The sequence below is a fragment of the Dasypus novemcinctus genome, chromosome 14 (assembly GCF_030445035.2).
Source record: "Dasypus novemcinctus isolate mDasNov1 chromosome 14, mDasNov1.1.hap2, whole genome shotgun sequence".
NCBI classification, from domain to species: domain Eukaryota; kingdom Metazoa; phylum Chordata; class Mammalia; order Cingulata; family Dasypodidae; genus Dasypus; species Dasypus novemcinctus.
In genome coordinates, this window is record NC_080686.1 from 56,407,521 (window position 1) to 56,429,575 (window position 22,055).

Sequence of the window (22,055 nt, forward strand, 5' to 3'; positions counted from 1 at the left end):
AAAGGTGAAGGGATTGGGATCTGAAGGTGGTGGGGATGGTTAGCTTATCATTTGGGACCAGCTGTGAGTGTGTGAGTGGTATGAATAGGGGCTGCCACCAATGCAGGTTTGGGCTCTGTGGGAGTTTATTCCCCCGGGCTGGAAAGGTGTTCATTAACTAGGCCAAAGCTCAGTGTAGAGGCAAGTGGCTTAGCCAAAGTAAGATGGATGCTGAGGCAGCATGCAAATAATTTTGATGGCTATGACAGCAGGATCGCCTGAGTTGGAACCAGTTGTCAGAAGCACAGGTGACCTGGGAACTCCAGAACTTGAGGTTGGTGTCAAAAGAAAATGTAGCCTGATGGGGACTGAAACCTTAACTTGTGGAGTCTAACTCTGGGCAGTTAGTGAGAAGAGCATGCTGGGCGTTATCATAGTCAGAACCAGAAGTAATGGTAGGAAACTTTCTCACTGGGTGGAGGTAGGGGTGAGGAAGGGGACAAATTTGGTGAGTTTAGGGGACTTCATGTTTAAGCATTTGGGGCCATGTTAGGCTCAAAGGTGTCAAGGCAGCACATGAAATTTTAGACCTTACCATACAGATCCTCAGCCCTGGAACGCATACCCTTGTGGAGCACTACACAAATTTTACCAGGGTTAGTTTGTAACCAACAGAATTCAGCAGGACTGATGGTACTTCACTCCAAGATGAGGTTACAAAAGACAATGCAGCTTCCATCTTTGTCTGTCTCTGTCAAGTCACTCACTCCATGTTGTGAGCAGCTCTACAGAGAGGCCCGGGAGGCAGGGAACTGAAATGCGCTTCCCATAGCTATGTGAGTGACCCGGAAGCAGATTCTCCAGCCCCACTCAAGTCTTCAGGTGACAGCAGCCAAGCCACAGCTGGGAGCTTGATGGCTACCTGATGAAACACTGAGCTAGAATCATTCCTGACCCCAGAAACTGTTTAATTTAATAAGTGTGGCTTTGAGTCACTAATTTGGGAGGTGGGGTAGAATAGATAATAACTGATATACTCACTGTGATCTTGGGCAAGTTAGGTAACTTAACTGAGCCTCTGTTTCCTCATCTATAAAGTGGAGATTAATGTAAATAGAAATATGTTTTTACTCTCTTTTGTTCTGGAATGAATTTATGACTTATTTCAGAAATACAAAAGAGTATAAATTAAAAGGGAAGGGGGGACAGAAAAAGAAGGGTGGGGGCAGAAAACAGGAAAAGGAAAGAGGCTAAAAAATAATTATACACATCTTAAAATTGTGCCACATTTCTGGCTCTGAAATTTTGGATAATTTCTGCAAACTTCTTCCCACCCTACCCTTACCACCCCTCCCACACACACGCACAGACACAGGAAACATGGAGACACAGGCCAGGTATTTATTCAGTTCAGAGTAAAACATTTTTAAAAGAAAATCCAATTATTTATGAGACATATCATTATTTGCAGTACCAACATGGGTGGGACTCTTCCTTGGGCGCTGACCTTAAGCAGGCATTGTGGGAGGACACGCTAATGCCTTTATATTCCCAGGTAACAATAAATGGGATGGTACATTCAAAAGGTCTCACATTGGTCCCGAGTTTGATCTCCAGTACTTCCTATAAACAAATGAATGAAAAAATCAACTCTTATTTGGGAGTGGATGTAGCTCAGTGGTTGAGTGCCTGCTTCCCACATTGTACAGGCTCATAATCAACTCTCCAAAAAAACCAGTGCCCATTATTATTATTATTATTGCTATGCAGTGTAAGGTTTTGCCATTAGTACAGGTCAACTCTAACAAAACATTTGTCTTTCAAGGATGAAAAAAATCTTGATTTTCTAACATAAGTATTAAAAACAGTCTATTTCAGCCATGAACTTAATGGAAAAAGTTTTGGAAAATCCTAGTTGTATTTTCCCATAATCCTTCTACCTCAATAAGAAAGAAAAAGGAGAAACTCAGTGGACCTAAGTGTCCATGCTCCAGGTCACCCATGTGCAAAGCTTTGGGCCTGTTTGATACCTTTCCCTTTTCACCCTTTCTTACCTTGCTACCAAGTTCTGTTTTTTGGGTTTTTTTAATAATGTCTCCTCCCATCTGTTCCCTCCTTTATATTCCTGCTGCTATTGTCCAGGTCTATGTTTTAACTCTATATGCCATATTTAGGCAACAGACCCCAGCTGGGGTCCTACCTCTTGTCTTTTCCCAACTGAGTCATGATACATATGATCACCAGAGCGCTCTTTCTTCTCTTTCATCACTAGTTGGCCAAGTGTCAGCCTGAGTTCAGATTGCAGGGTCCAGGCTGCATCCTCAAAATCAAACACCTTCAAGAATCAGCCCCAACTCTCCCATTCTTAACCCAACAAAACTCCTCCATCAGATCTTGCTTGCTCTCCTTTCTGGGCCTTTTCTTACTTTGTGGTTCCCACCTAGAATGAACCAACACCAGCTCCTTTCAGGATTCCCATTTCCATTCTTGAAACCTAGCTCAAATCCTAGCTCAGAGAATTGAGAGTCTAAAGGCTTCTAGATGGATGAGTCCACTGCTCAATCTCATCCATCCATCCATTCATTCACCCATCAAATATTTATTGAGTACCACCTAACCGAAGTAAAAGTGAATATGATAGAATCATCCCTCAAAGAGGTCACAATTATACAGGGAGACCGGCATGCCAATGATTACACAACAGTAAGTACAATGTTTAAGACATGCTCAAAGTGCTTCGGGAGCCCATTCTTTTTTTGTTTGTTTTTGTTTTTATTTTTGTTTTATTCATTTTTAAAAAAATATTACATTAAAAAATATGAGGTCCCCATTCACCCCCACTGCCCCCACCCCACCACTCCCCCCACAGCAACACTCTCCCCCATCATCATGACACATCCATTGTATTTGGTGAGTACATTTCTGGGCATTGCTGCACCCCATGGCCAATGGTCCGCACCATAGCCCATGCTCTCCCACATTCTATCCAGCGGGCCATGGGAGGACATATAATGTCGGTAATTGTCCCTGCAGCACCACCCAGGACAACTCCAAGTCCCGAAAATGCCTCCACACCTCATCTCCTTCTCCCATTCCCCACACCTAGCAGGCATCATGGGCACTTTTTCCACACCAATGCCACATTTTCTCGATTACTAACCACAATAGTTCATGAACAGAATATCATTAAGTCCACTCTAATCCTTACGGTATTCCTCCTTCCTGTGGACCTTGGCTTGGTTGTGTCCATTTCACATGTATGTCAAGAGGGGGCTTAGATTCCACATGGATACTGGATGCAATCCTCCTGCTTTCAGTTGTAGGCACTCTAGGCTCCATGGTGTGGTGGTTGACATTCTTCAACTCCATGTTAGCTAAGTGGAATAAGTCCGATAAACCAGAGTGTAGGAGCTGAAGTCTGTTGAGGCTCAGGGCCTGGCTATCATATTGTCAGTCCAGAGATTCAGATCTCCTAGATATATCTTAAACCCCAGCACCAACTACAATTCCAGTAAAGTAGCAGGAAAGGCTTGTGAAAAGAGATCACATCTGAGTCCAGCTCCATCATGCAGAAACACCAACTCCAGAGAAGGGCCAACTGACATGGCAGTGAACTCCATCTGCCATGACCATAAAACCTGTGGGTCTCTTTAGCCCTCAAAAGAACCAATACCTGGGGTTGTATCTACTTTATCTGTCTCTGAGACTCTGCTCAGGTGTGCATAAGGGCAATCCTTCTGACAACTTCCAGACTCTTTTTTAGAGACTCATAGCCATATAAACTTATTTGTCCTTTCCATTTCCCCCTTACATTAGGTCAAACAGCATTTTAAACTCCTGTTATTATATGTAGACAAGGATATTCTGTTGGTCCACGTTGAACCTTTAATTCAAGGTCGTTTTCTAGTTACATCATCAGGTGGTACTTAGTAGTGATCCCTCGGCGCCAGGGAGGCTCATCCCCGGGTGTCATGTCCCACGCTGGGGGGAAGGCAGTGCATTTACATGCTGAGATTGCCTTCAAGACTGGCCACATTTGAGTAACATGGAGGCTGTCAGGAGGGAACTATTAGGCACATTGCTGCTCTAGGCCTTGTTCTTATTTCAGGTGTATAGGCTCATAAGCATAGTCATTAGTATCAGGGGCTCAATGTTGGACCTTCACTCCTTCCTGGTCCTTGCCGTTGGACCCAGGGGACTGCCGCTTCTCCCCTAGGGACCATGATAGAGCCCCCCCGGCCAGGAACCCAGTACCCCCCCCCCAGCTGTTGTTTTTAATTGTTTCCACTATGAGTACATCCAAACATTCCCATGCACCCTGTACACATGCCCTGTATAACTCCCTGTCAACCATATGTCCCCTGTCAATAACATCTCATACCAGTATTCCTCCACTGCCATTGGTGAACCACTCTGTGATCCAAAACTTTCTGAAAAGTGAAGCCCAATATCATGCCAGTTTCCCTTAATAGTAAAATGGAATATAGCGATGCGTTTGAAGGTTAGATAAAAAATACATATTGATTTGGAAAAATTCTACATCCTATCTTTTTCTTTTTTCCTAATTATTGAGCTTCTCTTCACAAGAGCTATAGATCACAGTAATTCATATATACAATATACAGTACTCCCACATATCCAATATAAAACCTTTTCCCTTCCACAGCGATAATCTTTTAACTTATTCATATCATATTTACTGAAACTGATATACAGATATTGAGACAATAGCTTTCAAACAAGGTAACATTTGTGTTTACATTGTGGTTTATACTTTAGGCTATACAGTTTTCTAAATTTTTAGTTATCCTATGTTTTACATTATGGTTTACATTATTAGTCTGTCAGCCCCTATATGTTTTTGGTCTAATATTACATGTTTTATATCCATCCTTGTGTACTCTTGTGAAACACTTCTATTGCCCTCACAGTTACATTGGTTCCATCTATTCAATATCTATTTCCCCCTCCCCTTGACAGTGTCCCACAGTGACAGTCAATCTTCATTTCTTGAGGAGCCATGTTCAGAGATACTTGCAACAGTTGAGGGCTTGACTTGTTCAACTGCCCTAATGCCCTGGGAGCCACCATTTCTCTTGAGAGATACAGTTCCCTCTATTTGATGGCATTAGTCCTCCCCAGGATGTGGGTCTACCTTCACTCTCATTATATGGGTCTCTACCCAATGGTATAACCCACTCTGGCAAAATGAGCATTCACATATTCCCTAGGAGTCTGTCCTACATCAGATTATCCCCTTTAAGTATCTTAAACAGGTAACTTTCCTAATTATATTTTGAAAAGGTTTTCTCAGCATTATACTCTCAACCAACATCTGACAATCTCCTATGTTCGTATGTTGCCCCACCCTCCCCCCAATTTCTTGGGCAATATTACCCATTCGCCCATCCCTAGCCCCCCTCAATCCCACAAAGCCCCACTCAAAGGTAACCCTATGCCCCCATTTTATCCCTTCCTTGTACATATACTTACCTCCAGCTTATCATAGATTTCACCCATGTAAATGTCAGCTTACATCCTTCCTCTACCCCCCAATTTTCTGTAAGCCTATCTTCCAGTCTCTAGCTCTCTGAGGCAGCTTGGTTTACTTATTTCATATCATTGAGGTCATGTAGTATTTGTCCTTCAATGCCTGGGTTGCTTCACTCAACATAAGGTTCTCAAGATTCATCCATGTTATCACGTGTGTTTGTAGTGTATTTGTTCTTAAAGCCAAGTAGTATTCCATTGTATGTATATACCACATTTTATTGATCCACTCATCTGTTGATGGACATTTGGGTTGATTCCAACTTTTGGCGATAGTGAACAATGCTGCTATGAACATTGGTGTGCATATATCGGTTTGTGTCCTTGTTTTCAGTTCTGCTGGGTATATACCCAGCAGTGGAATTGCTGGGTCATATGGCAAATCTATGGTTAGTTTTTTGAGAAACCGCCAAACTGTCCTCCAGAATGGTTGGATCCTTCTGCATTCCCACCAGCAGTGGATGAGTGTTCCCATTTCTTCACATCCTCTCCAGCATTTGTATTCTTCTGTTTTTTTCATAGCTGCCAATCTTATGGGAGTAAGATGGTATCTCATTGTAGTTTTGAGTTGCATTTCCCTGATAGCTAAAGATTTGGAGCATTTTTTCATGTGCTTTTTAGCCATTTGTATTTCTTCTTTGGAGAAGTGTCTGTTTAAATCTTTTTCCCATTTTTTAAATGGGTTGTTTATCTTTTTATTTTCAAGATATAGGAGTTCTTTATATATGCAAGTTATAAGTCTCTTATCATATATATGGTTGCCAAATATTTTCTCCCATTGTGTAGGCTCCCTTTTTACTTTCTTGACAAACTCCTTTGAGGTGCAGAAGGCTTTAATTTTGAGGAAGTCCCATTTATCTATTTGTTCTTTTGCTGCTCGTGCTTTTGGTGTGATGTTCATGAAGCCATTTCCTATTACAAGGTCTTGTAGATGTTTCCCTACACTGCTTTCCAAAGTCTTTATGGTCTTGGCTCTTATATTTAGGTCTTTGATCCATCTTGAGTTGATCTTTGTATAAGGTGTGAGATGGTAATCATCTTTCATTCTTCTACATATGGATATCCAGTTCTCCAGGTACCAATTGTTGAATAGGCCATTCTCTCCCTGTTGAGAGGGTTTGGTGGCCTTATCAAATATTATATGGCTATATATATGAGGTTCTATATCAGAACTTTCAATTCAATTCCATTAGTCTGTGTGTCTCTCCTTATGCCAATACCATGCTGTTTTCACTACTGTAGCTTTGTAGTATGTTTTGAAGTCAGGTAGTGTGATTCCTCCAATTTCATTTTTCTTTTTCAATATGTCTTTGGCTATTTGGGGCCTCTTTCCTTTCCAAATAAATTTCATAGTTAGTTTTTCTAGTTCCTTAAAGAAGGCTGTGTTGATTTTTATTGGGATTGCATTGAATGTGTAGATCAGTTTTGGTAGGATAGACATCTTAATAATATTTAGTCTTCCTATCCATGAACAGGGAATATTCTTCCATTTATTTAGGTCTTCTCTGATTTCCTTGAACAGTCTTGTATAGTTCTCAGTGTATAAGTTTTTTACATCTTTAGTTAAATTTATTCCTAAATATTTGATTTTTTAATTTACTATTGTAAATGGTATTTGTTTCTTGATTTCGGGAGCCCATTCTTTGTCACTTGTGTCTAGATTCTATTTGAATACCATCATTAATAAGAAAATCATCATCTCAGGACATGGCTCATTCATTTTCAGAAAACTATGGCTACCTAATGTTATATTGAGAAGCTTACACTCTCAGTAATTAGGGTGGCATGGACATGAGAAGAACTAGAGCGTTTAAGGAGTGTGTAAGCCAGCAGTTACTATGTTTAAATTCATAGCTGGGGGACTGCTGCTGAAGTCTGCAGATTGGTAGGACCTGCTTCAGAAACACTCACGACCTGGTGCTTACTGCAAAAAGTGCTCTAGATCCAAACGTCTCAGCTATCCCGAAGCCCTTCCCCCAACTTTCACACTCTGTATTTTGAGGAATCCATACAGAAGTACACTGAATGAAAAATTAGTCCTGTCCCAGCTGGTGGCTAGAGAGTAATATCTGTCCCTTCCTTATTATGTATACTTAGTGTTGGAAGATACTCCTCTAACAGGGATTTTATTTGATTATCTGTCAGTCTTAGGGCCACAGACCTGGAGTCCTCCTGCTAAAAGCACCAGAACTTCTGACTAAGAAACTCCAGATGTCTGCCTTTCAGACTCTCTATCACGTCAAATTAATGCTCAGAAACTTCCTGCCTACTAGCCAGGAGACTTTTACCTCTAATTTTTCAGGGTAAGTTTTATTTTTTCTTTTAAATATTTTATTGCCTTATGAATTCTCAGGAGCACTGATGAGTTTTATTTATTTAAAATTATTTATTTTGCATTTTTTTTTTTTTTCCTTTTCTTTTTTTGAGGTACCAGGGTCCGGGGAATTAAACCTGGGACCTTGAATGTGGGAAGCCAGTGCTCAACCAACTGAGCCACATTGGTTTCCCTGAGTTGGTGTTCTTGTTTGTTTTCTTGTTTGTTTTTTAAAGATTTATATATTCCTCCCCCGCCCCAACGTTTTGGGCTCGTTGTCTTCTCTCTGTATCCATTTGCTGTGTGTTCTTCTGTGTCTGCTTGTCTTCTCTTTAGGCGGTACCGGGAACTGATCCTGGGAACTTCTGGAGTGGGAGAAGCGTTCACTCTTGTGCCAGCTCAGCTCCCTGATCTGCTGCATCTCTTATTGTCTCTCCTCTGTGTCTCTTTTTGTTGCATCATCTCGCTGCTCCAGTTCTCTGTGTGGGCCAGCACTCTGCGTGGGCCAGCTCTCTGCTTGGGCCAGCTTGCCTTCATGGGAGCCCAATCACTTGAGCCACATCTGCTTCCGTTGTTTTTGTTTTTTTCTGGAGGCACTGGGAACCGAACCTGGGACCTCCCATGTGGGAGGCAGGCTCTCATCTGCTTGAGCCACACCCATTCCCACACTGATGACTTTTAAAATATAAAATGAGACAAATATAGAAGCACCTAGCAGTCTCTGGCCTAAAGGAGACTTGCTACAATACACATTCTGTTTCTTTCTTACAAGTGATTGGTTGATCTTAGTGCAGAGCTCCAAATAACCCAATCTTAAAGGAGCAATTCTCAACACTGGGATGGTAATAAAACAGGTACCTATTATATACTTAATACTTGCTGATTTCTTATCCAAGGCATGTAGGGAAGCAGGAGCTAAAGCAGAGTGCCAGGAGCCAGCCTTTCTTCCCTCAGATTCCTGAGTTTGGCAAAGGCCCTGGTGAGTCAGTAACTATTAGGCAGACTGCATCTCAGACTTTGGTACAGATCTATTTTAAGCTTCCTGGCTGGCACCACTGAGACTGCTGGACTATCTTCCTAGTGTGAAAGCTAACCACCAATATCCCCAAGAGTTTTATCATCTGCCCATGAACCCCAGGCCAACTTGGTGAAGCATTTGTTTATTTCCAGGTTTGTTCCAGGGCAAGAAAATGACTAAGTGGTAAAGGTTACATTCAGCAATAGTCATTGCATTTTCAGTACCGCAGAAATCATTTGTGTAGACAAAACAGGTATTTGTTGCGCAGTGTTTTCTTTAAGCCATACTTAAGTATTCTTTATGACCCTTCCTCTCCTTGCCTGCCCTTCCCCACAACAATTCTGAGTTGCTTCAGTGCTACTTTTCAACATCTTCCAATGTCTAAGTGTCAACAGGTGTTCCAGTGGCTAAAACTGTCAGCACAGCAAGCCCAGGACCTGCCCTGGCCCTAGCCAGATCACCATGTGATAATGGACAGCACTTTTGAACCTATTGGGTGGCCAAATGGAGTTTGATCTAGAGACAGGAAAACAAACCAGGCCACAGGAGAGACAAGATTGAGATACTAAAGAATATCCACTGGAGGTACAATCAGCTGATGGCTCGGCAGAAGGAGTATTTATTTACAATGTACATATCACTGAATTATAAAACTTTGCAACTAGAGAACAGAACTTACATTTATTTCTAAATGAGACTGTTAATTTCAGAAAGACAGTAAGACGGGGAATCAGTATTATTTTGGTACAAAATCAAATTGCTGGTTACAATAAAATAAGTTGAAGTTTCCTGTGGAGCTCCAAAATCAATTTGAAAGTGGAATTTTAAAAGTGCTCTTGGGAATCAGGTGTGGCTCAAGCAATTGGGCTCCCCTCTGCCATATGGGAGGTCCGGGGTTTGATTTCTCAGGCCTCCTGGTAGGGGCAAGCTGGCCCATGTGGAGTGCTGGCCGTTCAAGAGTGCTGGCATGTGCAGAGAGCTGGCACAGCAAGATGATGCAACAAAGAGAAACAGAGAGGAGAGACAATGGGAGATGTAGCAGACCAGGGCGCTGAAGTAGTGTAAGAGATTGGGTGCCTCTCTGCCACTCTGGAGGGTCCCAGGATGGGTTCCCAGTGCCCCCTAGGGAAAGGATGAGCACAGAGGACTGCACAGCAAGAACGCAGACAGCGAGCACAAAGCAACAGGGGTGGGGATGGGGGCAGAGAAATAAATAAATCTTTTAAAAAAAGAATAGTGTTCTGAATAATGGCAATGTCAGTGTGGAGTAAGTAAGTTGTTACCAAGATAACAACTCTGAAGTGGTCTTTTACATGGACGTATAAATTTTAGTTTCACTATTGTATTTTCACAATGAATAGAAAAAAGTTTATAGACAACAGAAAAGTCTAATTTAAACTCCATTTCTGGGCCCCCAGGCAGAAACTCTGAAAACGAAAATCCACCCTTAGCTTCCATTAACTGCAGTAGCTCTCCATGACTGTAAAGGGGATGTACCTAAAAGATAGTGAAACTCCTCATGTATATTATTTTAAACCAACACCTAAGGTTCTAAAACCCTCCCTTCTATAAATAACTTTGGTATCTAGTGTAGAATATATTACACTTGGGTCCAGGCCTCCTACTCCCTAAGAGTCCTTAATCTAAGACACACTGACCTGGACACGTTTCTAACGTTAATAATTACTTAGAGTGCACTCACTATGTGCTACGTACTTTCTTAGCACTTTATATATATCAGTGCACTCAATATAACAACCCTGTGAGTAAATACTATTTCTATTCCTGATTTACATCTGAGAGAGCTAGGCTCAGGGGTTAATCAAGACCACACAGTAAACTGCAAAGCTGGGATTGGAACCCAGGCAGTCTGGCCCCAGCTTCCCATTTAATCACCTTACACCTCTACAAGACAAGAGAAAACCAGGTACATAAAACCAGAAGGGAAAAAGGGCAAATAAGAATACTTACAAATGTACCGGAGCTCATTTGAGAGGTAAAAAGGGGGCAGGGGGAGCACTAGGAAGGCAGATAGCTCCTCTGGGATGAAAGCCAAATAAGACTAGCAGCCTTGGGAAGGGCAAGAAGAAAGTCCACTAATTTATTTTAGAGCAGGAGTTCTTAACAAGGGGTCTATGAGCTTGAATAAAAATTCAGGAAAACATTTTTGTGGGAATGTGTTGTTGCAGGTGTGATATATTTATTAAATAAGACACAGTATACAGTGTGGACTTAGTAAGGGGTCCATGGTTTTCACCTGACTGGCAGAGGGGTCCATGGCATTAAAAAAGGAGAACCCTGATTTAGAGGATAGAGGCGGCAGCTTGAAAGAACCCAAAGTTATGAACAAACTGGCACTGTTTAGTATGTGCTAAGTTCTTTTATTACAGAAGAAAACAACGTGGATGGAGATAAGTGAAGAAGTCCTTGGGATGTCTCCTGTTTAAGCACAGAATGCTAAATTGACATCAAGCCTAACTATCTTACAGATTCGGAAACTGAGTCTCAAGAAGGGGCAATGACTTGCTGGGCCACTGGGATGAAGGTGCTTTGATTCTCAAGGCCAGTGCTCTTCCCCGTTTCCTTATAACCATTCAGGGTAAAGGAGACAATACTGATTTCAAAATCCTTCCGAGGAGATGGATTCCAAAGGGGAAAGAATTCCTTCATCAAAACTTCCTCTTGCTGCTGTTTAGACCCGCTTCCTTTCCCAGGAACCTAAGGTATACTCGGAAAACAATTTTTTAAAAAAACATCATTTGAGTTAATGCTCCTAGAACCTGCAAATTATCAAAGGAACGAAGCAACAGGTACCCTCGAAGGCCTTTGCCGCGCCTCATTTTCCAGGATGGGGTGAAGTGCAGGGAGCCCCAGTCGCCCCCGCAGCCTATCTTCGGAAGCTGGGGTCCACGCTCCCGACAGGGTGAGCAGCCCATCCCCGGGGCCCCCACGTACGCTGCGATACTGGGGCTGGTCCAAGAGCGTCCTCCCACTGCGGGCCACCGCCGGCCCACCGGCCGAGCGCGGACGTCCAGCTCCGCGCACCGCGACCTTCCACCCAACAACTGGGCGGGGTCACGTGAGGCGGGTCCGTGGAGCCAATCCGCTAGCTCGCGCTGATGGAAGGGATTGTCTGACCCCCATGACGTCACAAAGCTGGCGGGGAGCGCGCTCCTCTTCCGCCCCCACCCCCTGGCCGGGGCCCGCCCTCCTGCTCCCCGCCCACCGGCTCCTGCGCAGCCAATCCAGAGGCGGGAAGCGCTCGGAGCCCGAACGTGCGGGCGGGGAAGGGTGGCGGCCCCGCGGGGCAGGGGCGCGCAGCGGGCAGGCTGGGGTCGAGGGGCCGCGATCCGGAGAGTCGCGTGGGGCTGCGTGGAAGCAAGGCCCCGGGGTGCCGCCTCCTGGTCGGAAAGAAGCGGCTCTTCCCCTGCCGCGCCCGGTTCGTATTCCGTGCTCTGGGCACCGAGCCGCCCCCTTCGGAATCCCCTTCCGAAAGTTGTGAGGGGGCGCCGCGGCGGGGGCGCCAGGCGCGCGTGGGCGGAGGGCGGCAGTCAGCGGGCCGGACTCGGCTGGAACGCGCCGGGCAGCGCCAGGGGCGCGCGGGGGCGTCGGAGCGGGACGGGCGTGGTGGCACTGGGGGACCTCCGCGCCGCCCTCCGTAGGGCCCTGGGCGCCCGCTGTCAGCCCAGGGAACGCCGTGGGGACCCGTGGGAAGCTAAGCTCCCAGGGGGCTGCGGCGCTCCCGGTGCGGGCTCTCTGCCGGGGGGGTCCCTGCTTACACAGCCGGGTCTCGTGTGACTCCCCGGGCAGCCCGCCGCGGGCCGTTCCCTGGTGGTCTGGACCGAAGCGTGCGCCGCTCGGGGCAGGCCTGTGCGGGCAGCTAGCGGAGGATGCTGCGCGCCCGTGGGCTCCGCGCGGGATGGAGGGTCCGGCCCCGGGGCGCGCCTCTGCTCGCGCTCGGGCCGCCGCCGCCTGGGGCTGTGGCTCTGCCTCTCCCGGGGGGTGGATTTGTTTGGTTGGCTTCCTTCTCCCCACCCCTTTCTCCCTCCAACCTCTTCCCCCCTCCCAGCCCCATTCACCCGGCTGGAGCGAGACCTCGCCCCTCCTCCGCTCGCTCCTCCCGCGCCGCCGCCGCCTCTAACGAGCATCTCTGCCTTGCCTTCAATGGGCCGGTGCTGCTGTGGCTGCTGCTACCCGCGCGGGTTGTGGATGTTGTCGGCTCCGTGTTGTGATGACAGGAGAATGTGTGTGTGTCCTGGGCCCAGGCGATTTGGTAGGTATTCACTTAACTACCTGCTTTGGGTACCCAGGAAGGATGCCGACTGATTTTGCGTGTGGATTGTTTTAGGTGGGTCGGCGTGGAATTCAGGGGGTGAGGGAGCTAGGAAAAGGGTTTGATAAAGGCGTCCTGGGCCGGGACAGCTTTGATGGCTTAGTGAGTCCATCTTTTAGATAGGGGCTGAGAAAACGCATCAGACAAGTGCAGGCTTAGTGTTTCGTGTCCTCCGAAATTTCTTCATTCTTATAGAGATATAACGGGAACTGTGAAATGGCTAGGCATTTCCAGAAAATGCTGAAAAAGCGCGAAGAGTCTTTATGCTAGGTGTTTAATGCAATCAGATTACATAAACGGGTTCTGACACATTTAACGACTAGTATAGCATTTCTTTTTAAATTTACTCCAAAAGCTTTGGAAAGCTAAAGTGCTCCAAAGTAGGTTCAGTAACAGTATTTTCTATTTGTCCGCGGATTTATTGATGACGTGGAATGATTTTTTGGCACAGGCACAGTCGAGTAGAGTAAGAATTAGTACGATTTGGATGGGTTCTCATTCATTTCTGGTTGCAGCACATCTTTCCTTATTATTAGCAAAATCGGTCAAAACTGTCTAGGACTCAGATGCTGGATATAATGTGACTGAATCTCGATCGCAGGGTAGGAACTTTTCAGAGAAACTGGTCAGAAAATGACTTGAAAATTTGACACTTCTCAGCCTTACCCAACAACCATACCTTGTTAACTGTCCTTATCTCCTAATCTTTTTCTTCATTAATTTAGCTAATTGATAAGTAGAAGTTTTGATTTCTTGGGTTTTGTTGTAGTTGAATCACACAGATAGAAAGAATGCTCTCACAGTTTTTGAAAACATTTTAAATTACTTTGACTTCCCAGGGTATCTGACCTGATGGAGAGAATTTAATGTGTCAGTGATGATAGAACGCTTATTAATCACAGAGCAGGGTTTTCATGAATTCCAACTTCATTAAGAATTTCTTTTTTGAAGGCATGTTGGGATTGGAGGATTGGAATATAATCTCACTCCATATGCTGGATTCCTGAATAACTGAAAGATGTGGTTGATAAAATTCACTTTGCAGTTTTTGTTCTTTTTTAAATCTTGAGAATTTTTGCCTTGAAGGAAAAATATAGTTTATTATTTTGAGTATTTAAGTTGCTTGCTGTTTGAATTTAAGTGTTACTCAAAGCACCCGCTGCATGAATCATTTGCTCTTTTGCCACAAGATTTCATTTGTTTTGCAATCAGCAGTCAACTACAAAAGCAGGAAAAATGTCAAAACCAAGAAATTTAAGGAAAGTGCAGGTTTCTGGTCCTTGTTTTGTTTTGATTAGGCTGTCAAAACAATAAACCATATTATGCATCTATCAACACCCTGCCCCAAACATGTACACACTTACGTGAACAGTACTTTGATTCAGTATACGTTCCATACAGACATACTGTTGTTTTTTTTCCGTAAGGGTCTTAAGCTTTAAAGTAAGGACAAATGCAAACTTATATAAAATTGTGAAGAAAATTTCCTTTTATTAAGACTGGTATATGTTTATGTTTTTAATAGTAGAAATTCTTTCTGCAAAGCATAAACTGAGCTGACTTTCCTTCTACATGCAAACCTAAAAAGAGATATGATTTATGTCTGGTAGCCAATGTCATGTGGCCCAACATTTGAGCACATGTACTGGCTCTGTCATGTACACTTAACCTTTGGATGACTTTCAGGTATTCAGTTTGAAGTGCTCTTATTTAAGTGGTTAGTCCAGAAATGTCCTGTTCTTCTGGAATTTCTGTTTTTCACTTCTGCATTTCAGGATGCTTATTTACTTAGTGACTCTTACTTCCAAAATTCTAACCCCATCACCTTCTGTTGCCTAGTCTTCTCTTCATGTTGGTAAAACAAATTCCTTTTTAGATGGTGCAGTCGAAAGAATGGTCCTTTCCATCCCTTGTGTTGTGTATGCCTTGCTTATGCAGTGCTTATTAAAGAGTAAACATGAATCAGTGCTCGCCGAGTTTTGGTTTTCTCGGCCCCCTCCCCGCATACCCCCTTAACACTTCTGAAATTATTCTTCCAAAAAAAAAAAAAATGCATGAAAATGATTTAAAATAGCTTATACTATCCATGATATTTGTAAATTTCTGTTTCTTAATGGATTCTGGCTTGGGAAGGAATAATTGATATTGAAACTCAGATAACTTTTTTTCTTATTCCTTTTATTTACTACATTTGTTTACTTATTTAAAGCATTTCTAAAGTCTATTTCTATATAGGCCAAATGAATGCTTCGAGACAATACTGCAAGCATTCAGGGGAAATAGATGTTATTGAGGAAGTAAAGAAAATTTTTTTCTCTTATAAATTACCTGGTTTAATGCTGCACATTGTTCACATTTTCCAGATAACAGCCTAGCAAATTATTTTCAGTGTCATATAGTGAGTGGTAAGATTTTTTATTTGTAATGATGATGCTGTACTTTTAACATACAAACTTTAGACTATTATTTCATTATTATTCATGCTTCATTACTATTTGCCCTACTGCATATCTGCATAGGTACTATTTGGTTTTTTGTTTTGTTTTTAAAATGTAAGAGAAAACATTTTTTTGGGAATACTTCTACATGAGATCCAAAGTAGATGAAAACAGTATTTCTCTACCTTTACAGCTGATATACAGGGGACAGTGCTAGTAAGTAAATTTAATTCTAGTACCTAAGCCATTTCTGTTTGAACAAAGTTTTAGAGCTATTAGAATATTTAAACTTTTTTTTTAAAGACAAAGAGCACAGTACAGTTATACAGTGAATGAATGAAATCTGAATTTTTTTTCAAAGTCTCTTTTCACTAAACACTTATGAAGTCATGGAATGTTAGAAGAGGCCTTCAATAGCATCTGCTCCAATGCATTTAGGAAACAGAGGCCCAAAGAGATGAGTTGTCTTCTTCAGAGTTATTTAGCAAGTTGATGGCAGACTTAAGCCCCTTAGCTCACCAGATTGGCTCAGTTGTTGAGAGAGCAAGGTTTATAAGACCATTCATTTGGGTATAGAAAGGAAATAATGGAATTTATATTTATATTTCATCACTTAATTTTCTGCATGAGTTATAATGAACATTATTTTAGTACAGTTGTACATGTATTTGGCTTACAAATAATTTATAAACATACTTACGTTTTGGGTGCATCTTAACATTTTTGTTCTGATAGCCATGTGTAGTAAAATGTTAATGACTGACCATGGGTCTAGAAACAGGGTTTTCATAAATTGGAGAAGTCCCCATGTGAGCTTGGAGAGCCAGGGTCTTTTGTAAGGATAAAGATGGAGAAGGGTGATTGGCCAGGTAGACTGCTACTGCATAGTGTTATATAACCTTCATCTCCTCCTTTACCCAGCCAAATCTTTCGTACATTCTGCACAGTTTGTACTGCACAAAGAAATTGGAAGAAAAGGGAAAAGTGAAGCTAGATGACAGTCCAATCCTGACTCCATAAATGACTTAGCAGCATAGACCGTGTAGAACTGTGTGTATACTATACAGTGCCTTTTAGCATGGGACTTAGCATGCAGATGCACCTGTTCAATATTTGCTCAAAGCAAGGATAGATTAAGTAGTCTGAAAGGTAATTCTCTTTCTCTGTGTGTATTTGTCTAATTTGCTGTCTAGGAATCCCAGTCCGAAGTTCCAGTCTGCCACTGTTTTCCGATGCCATGCCAGCACCAACCCAACTGTTTTTTCCCCTGATCCGTAACTGTGAACTGAGCAGAATCTATGGCACTGTGTGTTACTGCCACCACAAACATCTCTGCTGCTCATCACCCCACGTCCCTCAGAGTCGCCTGAGATACACACCCCACCCTGCTTATGCGACCTTTTGCAGGCCAAAGGAGAACTGGTGGCAGTATACCCAAGGAAGGAGATATGCTTCCACACCACAGAAATTTTACCTCACACCTCCACAAGTCAACAGTATCCTTAAAGCTAATGAATATAGTTTCAAAGTGCCAGAATTTGATGGCAAAAATGTCAGTTCTGTCCTTGGATTTGACAGCAACCAGCTGCCTGCAAATGCACCCATCGAGGACCGGAGAAGTGCAGCTACCTGCTTGCAGACCAGAGGGATGCTTTTGGGGGTTTTCGATGGCCATGCAGGCTGTGCTTGTTCCCAGGCCGTCAGTGAAAGACTCTTTTATTACATTGCTGTCTCTTTGTTACCCTATGAGACTTTGCTAGAGATCGAAAATGCAGTAGAGAGTGGTCGGGCACTGCTACCCATTCTCCAGTGGCACAAGCACCCCAATGATTACTTTAGTAAAGAGGCATCCAAACTGTACTTCAACAGCTTGAGGACTTACTGGCAAGAGCTTATAGACCTCAACACTGGGGAGTCAACTGATATTGATGTGAAAGAGGCTTTAATTAATGCTTTCAAGAGACTTGATAATGATATCTCCTTGGAGGCTCAAGTCGGTGATCCCAATTCTTTCCTCAACTACCTGGTGCTTCGAGTGGCATTTTCTGGAGCCACTGCTTGTGTGGCCCATGTGGATGGCGTTGACCTTCATGTGGCCAATACAGGTGACAGCAGAGCCATGCTGGGTGTGCAGGAAGAGGATGGCTCTTGGTCAGCAGTCACGCTGTCTAATGACCACAATGCCCAGAATGAAAAAGAACTGGAACGGCTGAAATTGGAACACCCAAAGAATGAGGCGAAGAGTGTGGTGAAACAAGATCGGCTCCTTGGCTTGCTAATGCCTTTTAGGGCTTTTGGAGATGTGAAGTTCAAATGGAGCATTGACCTTCAAAAGAGAGTGATAGAATCTGGTCCAGACCAGTTGAATGACAATGAATATACCAAATTTATCCCTCCTAATTATTACACACCTCCTTATCTCACTGCTGAGCCAGAGGTAACTCACCACCGATTAAGGCCACAGGATAAGTTTCTAGTGTTGGCTACTGATGGGTTATGGGAGACTATGCACAGGCAGGATGTGGTTAGAATTGTGGGGGAGTACTTAACTGGCATGCATCACCAACAGCCGATAGCTGTTGGTGGCTACAAGGTAACCCTGGGACAGATGCATGGCCTTTTAACAGAAAGGAGAGCCAAGATGTCCTCAGTATTCGAGGATCAGAATGCAGCAACCCATCTCATCCGCCATGCTGTGGGCAACAACGAGTTTGGGACTGTTGATCATGAGCGGCTCTCCAAAATGCTTAGTCTTCCTGAAGAGCTTGCTCGGATGTACAGAGATGACATTACAATCATTGTAGTTCAGTTCAATTCTCATGTTGTAGGGGCGCATCAAAACCAGGAATAGTGAGTGGATCTCACTGTGGCAATTCTCAAATGAAATCAATGTAAAGGGCAGACAGATTTTAAAACAAACAAAAAAGCCCCACAAAATTAATATAAGTATTTCTAGAGGATCGTTCTCAGCATTTGCCCATTTGATACTCTAGCTAGTCAAGTACTCCAAATTGACTTTGCTGCAGAGTGGTAGGATCACGAGAGTCTAATTCTGTGCTAGCTTGGACCTCACAACACCTTCACTTTTGAGGCAAGTCAGTTCCTTATTGTAGGTGTCTTGAAACCTTGGCTTCTTTATCACTTTGAGAAAATCAGGATGACCTGGCAAACAGGATCTTGAATAGGCCAAAAGCAATTATCTTAATGGGTGTGTATTCTCATGGTTAAAGGGAAGAAACATTATTGCTCACACCTGCAGACCCCTTTCTTCACACAAATTCCATTGTATATGGCACTTATTTATTGCATAAATTCCTACATTTACAATCTATGCATTTTTCATATAAAGTTATTTTAACCTGACATAGTTTTCAAATCTAGTACTTTAAGCCATAAATGACCAAGAACCAAGAAACCAACCTGAAGTTGTAAATTTTTGTGATTATTTGAATGAAATGCTTCTTAACTGGTAAAACAAACTATCCCCCCATTTCCTAATGTAATTTAAACATTTTCTATTTTGCCACAAATTTGAGGACAATAAAGATTTTTAGTTTTATCTTCTCTTATATTGATGTTAACTAAAGCAAAAACAATGGTTTAGTTTGTATTTAGTTTGAAATAAAAAAGATCCAGAATAAAAAGAGATCAATATGTTCAATTATTGCCATCTGCAGCCACCAGCACTTCACTATTCTCATGTGATCCCCAAACATTTGGCATGTTGGAAGTGGGGGATGGGTAGACTGCTGGAAATCAGACTTCTTAATTTAGTTATAACAAGAATTTTCATATTTTTGGGATTCTACATATATATAAAATAGCAATTTGGGGAGTAAGGTTTAATATCACCATCAGATATTGAGGGGGAGAAGGAAGAGTTTTGGTTTTTTCCCAGTTAGACACAGGTCTATTAAAATATTTGGTTTAAAAATTACTAAGTGCTTTAATCATACTATAGCTTATAAATAGGAATGTAAAGATAAAAAATATATGAGAAATTTAAAAAGGTAACTATTGTGCATGCATGATGCTTAATAGAACACTTCCTGGCATCAAGTGTTGGCAGCATTCTCCATAATTATATGCAGTCCTTTTTAGATGCTGTATCAAAGTAAATTAAAATAAACATATTCATATTGGCTTTCTGGGAGCTTATTTGATAGGCATCAAATGGCACTCTGTTCCTGTGTTTAATGGTAATCTGTATACAGCTGTGCATATAATTTCCTTGCTTATTCTGGCCTCCATGTTAAAAATGATTGTGACTATGTTTTGATATTCATATAGATTTTAATATAAAACGATCAGCTTTCTGATGTGTGATGAGCTGGGTGTTTAGGAATCCTTTCAGATTTCTGGTAGACTATGAACTAGATGTCTAGGGACTCTCTCTGGACTGTGGATTCTGAAGCAGTTTATTATCGGCTGCTAAATTTGTTCCAATTGAAAATAGACTCAGGACAATTGCAGTTCAGAACATCATATGTTTCCTGAAGTTTTTTCTTTTTCAAAAACTCAGCTTGGAACTTATTTCCAGGCAGTATTTTGGAGAAGAAGGGGTGTGCTATGTATTTAATTCTAAATTTTCATCTTTTAATGAAATGTATGTGGACTGCAGTAGCAGCTAAACCCACTTTCAGCCACTCTCTGAATTGCTCTTGTACAACATCACTGAAGAATTCCTTATTATTGTATATTCATCTCTATTTAATACAGTGCATATAAATTTGGTTTCCTGTGGTCATGATCAAGACACAAGAAATTTGGTCTGCAGTTGGAAACCTGTCTATTCTAGAAATGAAAATGCATAGTGTGGGTGTTGACATTGTGGAAATGGGAATAACTGAATGTTAGAGATCTGAATGTACTATCATTTATACACAGTTGCAATTTTATTGTAATTGGTTGTCACTGTGATGTGATATCTAGAATTAAAGTAAAGAAAACATATAAACTTTCATGGTATTTAGCCTTACATTTTTATTGTTTAAACTTTCTAGCATATGTATTCAACTTCTGTATTTATATTTAATCAGTGGTTCATGATATATATATAAAATATGCCCTTAACTAGTTAAATGGAATGTTGGTATGGCTTGGTATTCGGTAGGAAAACTCTAACATGTATCTGTGTGAAGACATGAAACAGTGTTTAAATATAATTCAGAGAATGGTCATAGAAATGCCCACACTGAATTAAAGCTTCATATCTGCTTTCTGAATGGCCTGTGTTGGTTATTAAATGATAGTAAGAGTTGTTAGATGCTTTCTATGATAGTAGGTTATATTTAACTAAAGACTCCAGTAAATAGTACTTTTTTGTTTTTTGAAATTGAGGTATAATTTTCATTCAATAAAATGTCCAAATTTTAAGTTTACAATTTGAGTTTTGGTAACCACCACCCCAGTAAAAATATAGAATATCTCCATCACTCCAGTAAGTCCCTGATGCCCTTTTCCAGTGAATCATTCCCAATACTACCATTGTTCTGGTTCTGTCACCATAGAACATTGCTTGTTCTAGGACTTACTGTAAATGGAACCATGTAATATGTACTCTGCATCTGGCTTTTGCTCAATAATTTGAGATTCTTTCATGTTGAGTTTACTCAATCTGTTCTTTAAAAAGTTGCATTCCACTATGAATATACCACAATTTATCCATTCCCTGTTGATGAACATTGTTAGGCTCCCCCTTTTTTAAGCTAACTTTTCGATTAATAGTTATTGGGAATACTATTTGGTTGAGGTGTAGTTTCAAATTTGCAAGTATTTACAGGTTAGTTTTATGTTCTATACCTTACTCAGTGGTAGGACTATTTTTTTTTAAAGTCCTTTTAACTAGTGGTGGAAATTTTTCATGGTGAAAAAATTGGAGGGCTTAGGGAATGTTTCTTTGCTATTCTATTTTTCCTCCTAAGAATTTTGTCAAGTTTGTTACAATTTAAATGGTTGAGCTAAAGACTGTCCTATGAGAGAAAGACAAAGTATAGCTTGGGTTTTGATGGTCTTGGTTTATCACTTCATCAGCCATTGCTGTGCTAAGGGAGAAGGAAGGAAATAGATTAAATGCTTTCAAATTAGGACTGGGTGAGGTATTAAATATTTATTTCTGCATTTATTAAAAAAGGGCAACACAGCCTAGAATGAGCTTCCTTATTCACTAGTCAAACACAAACCTGAAAATAGCTTACTCTTAGCTTTGTCCTTGGGTATAGCAGGAGGGTTTTGAACTGTGTTATTCTCCACTTGTAGGTCACCATTCCTTAATTGTGATCTTTTTCATAATTGATAAAACAATGACCATTCATTATAGAATTTTTCCAATATTCAGAAGCTGAGTCCTGTTGAAATTGATGTAGTGCTGCCCTAACTACTTCCTGGACAAACTGAGTAAATGGTGTCTTAATGGACAACTGA

The 22,055-nt window shown here is 41.9% G+C and overlaps 1 protein-coding gene and 1 long non-coding RNA gene across 4 annotated transcripts; one reads left to right on the plus strand and one right to left on the minus strand.

The window, feature by feature from the left end:
* Window positions 1-1,358: 1,358 nt before the first annotated feature.
* On the minus strand, window positions 1,359-12,147 carry LOC139436408 (uncharacterized). The gene is made up of 2 exons (XR_011645648.1): window positions 11,817-12,147; window positions 1,359-1,602 (listed from the first exon to the last, which is right to left on the minus strand). It is a non-coding gene; the product is annotated as an uncharacterized lncRNA (long non-coding RNA).
* PDP1 (pyruvate dehydrogenase phosphatase catalytic subunit 1) lies at window positions 12,095-20,857 on the plus strand. Of its 3 annotated transcripts, XM_071207907.1 has the most exons (3): window positions 12,095-12,300; window positions 13,100-13,134; window positions 16,826-20,857. In XM_071207907.1, exons 2-3 carry the CDS (start codon window positions 13,104-13,106, stop codon window positions 18,481-18,483), a joined length of 1,689 nt encoding a protein of 562 aa, XP_071064008.1. In that variant the 5' UTR covers window positions 12,095-12,300; window positions 13,100-13,103; the 3' UTR covers window positions 18,484-20,857. The 3 variants fall into 3 exon arrangements, with proteins under 3 accessions (XP_071064008.1, XP_058131706.1, XP_004474771.1); XM_058275723.2 differs by lacking the exon at window positions 13,100-13,134 and having other exon boundaries at window positions 12,104-12,300; XM_004474714.5 differs by lacking the exon at window positions 12,095-12,300 and having other exon boundaries at window positions 12,808-13,134.
* Window positions 20,858-22,055: the final 1,198 nt, after the last annotated feature.